This window comes from Cyprinodon variegatus, unplaced genomic scaffold (genome assembly GCF_000732505.1).
Source record: "Cyprinodon variegatus isolate N-32 unplaced genomic scaffold, C_variegatus-1.0 Scaffold354, whole genome shotgun sequence".
In the NCBI taxonomy this organism is placed as follows: domain Eukaryota; kingdom Metazoa; phylum Chordata; class Actinopteri; order Cyprinodontiformes; family Cyprinodontidae; genus Cyprinodon; species Cyprinodon variegatus.
The window spans coordinates 35058-36723 of NW_015150807.1; the positions used below are offsets into that span (position 1 = coordinate 35058).

General features: G+C 46.2%; 1 protein-coding gene across 1 annotated transcript in view; it reads right to left on the reverse strand.

Moving 5' to 3' along the window:
* Positions 1-1665, reverse strand: part of nsun2 (NOP2/Sun RNA methyltransferase family member 2) — a 14574-nt gene extending 12909 nt beyond the window's left edge. The window contains exons 1-6 of the mRNA XM_015385989.1: positions 1610-1665; positions 988-1092; positions 811-916; positions 658-729; positions 452-536; positions 170-362 (exon numbers count right to left, since the gene is read on the reverse strand). Coding sequence (XP_015241475.1) covers positions 170-362; positions 452-536; positions 658-729; positions 811-916; positions 988-1092; positions 1610-1665 — 617 coding nt within the window. The remainder of the gene's footprint in view (positions 1-169; positions 363-451; positions 537-657; positions 730-810; positions 917-987; positions 1093-1609) is intronic.
* Position 1666: the final 1 nt, after the last annotated feature.

Here is a 1666-nt window from a genome sequence, read left to right on the forward strand (position 1 = left end):
GGTCGGGTTCGGTAGTCATCCTAACGGGTTCGGGCGGGTGCGGGTTGGTAAAACTCGACCCGTGCAGGACTCTAATCACGAGTACGCTTCCATCATGGGACCTTTGACCAATAAACTACCAAACCCCACACTCTCCATGACATGCTTCTTAAGCCGTGCGTCTCCTGACCTGCAGGGGACATCACACAAGACGCGGTCGTAGAACAGGATGTCCTTCTTGCCGTCCGAGTCGATCTGCAGCATGGGGATGCAGGAGGCGTCGTGGTTCACCACCATGATGCAGGGACTGTTGAGACGCTTGGCCTGGTGAACCAGCAGGTAGCAGCGTTTGTTGTCGACGTCGTTGGCGATCACGAAGCCCTCTAAACGGGTGGAGGCGAGGGATTAAATGGTAGGTCATTAAACGATAAGAGGGAAGTGGGTTAAACTGCAGCGGATTCCTAGTGGTTACCTGGAAACGGGACGTCCATGTCAGAGTGAAGCATCTCGATCAGCTGAGCCGTCTTTGAACCAGGAGCTGCACACATATCCAGGATCTGAACAGTAAAGCAGGTCAGTATTTAGACTTAAAGCTGATTTAGACCTGCAGATAACAGTTTGAAAGGGACGACAACATGAAGCTGTTATCTTTTTATGTGTTATTAGCTTTACTAACACCTTGTGATGGGACTCTATCTTCAGGAGCAGAGGAGGGATCATGCTGACGGCTTCCTGTCTGCTGATGTTACCCTTCAATGACACACAATAAAATCACATTAAACGTTTACAGAAAAAAGTTTTAATCGACAGGAGATAAAAGTGTTCACTCACAGACTCGGTCTCGCTGACCAAGAACTGATGAAACTTCTCCAGCAGGGGAGACTTCCTGATGAGCTTCCTGCTCATGTTAGTGTGCCAGGCCTGCTCATCAGGATACCTTCAAAGAAGACGTGCAGTCAAATCGGAGTTTTATCGTGAATAAATCACGTTTAAAAAAAATAATTTTACCAGCTGAGAGGCTGTGGAGCTTCAATCTTCTGGCCGTCGATTTCCAGCTCTTGAATATCCTTGAAGTATTTTTCCTTCAGACAGTGGAGGATCTCCTTAGCATGGCTGGAAAAGGATAGAGGTAGGTGGGGGGTGAAGAAATGTGATACTGTCTGTACATTAAATATGTGGGAAGATTTTTAGAAATGTCCTCAATTCAACACAACAAGGAAGATGGCAACAACTATTGAACAGTTCTCATTTAACTCAGCTTTGGAATCAGTGTTGGAAGGATTAGACTTGGGTTTTTCATTGAAACGTGAGCAGGAAGATGCTCTACCCTCATTCATTTTTAAGAAGGACATATTCGCCGTTTTACCGACAGGCTGTATGTTTATACACCCCACCGGCTTTCTGTGGCGCTTATTACATTACAGTCAGTTGCGCTCATTTGTCAGAGCATTGGCCAATAGGCACAGACATGGTTCGAAAAACAACAGGTTGTTCTCGTCAACAATCTTCCGATGTCTCATTAATCGGGGCCAGACTAAATAACACATTTAATCTCACATTTAGTCAGGTTTATCAGACTAGAACCCTTGCACATAAATGTCCATAAACAGGACCAGGTATGGTCATTCACCTCTTATATCCGGTGATGCGGATGGTTGCAGGCAGGGGCTCCCTCATGGCCTCCATA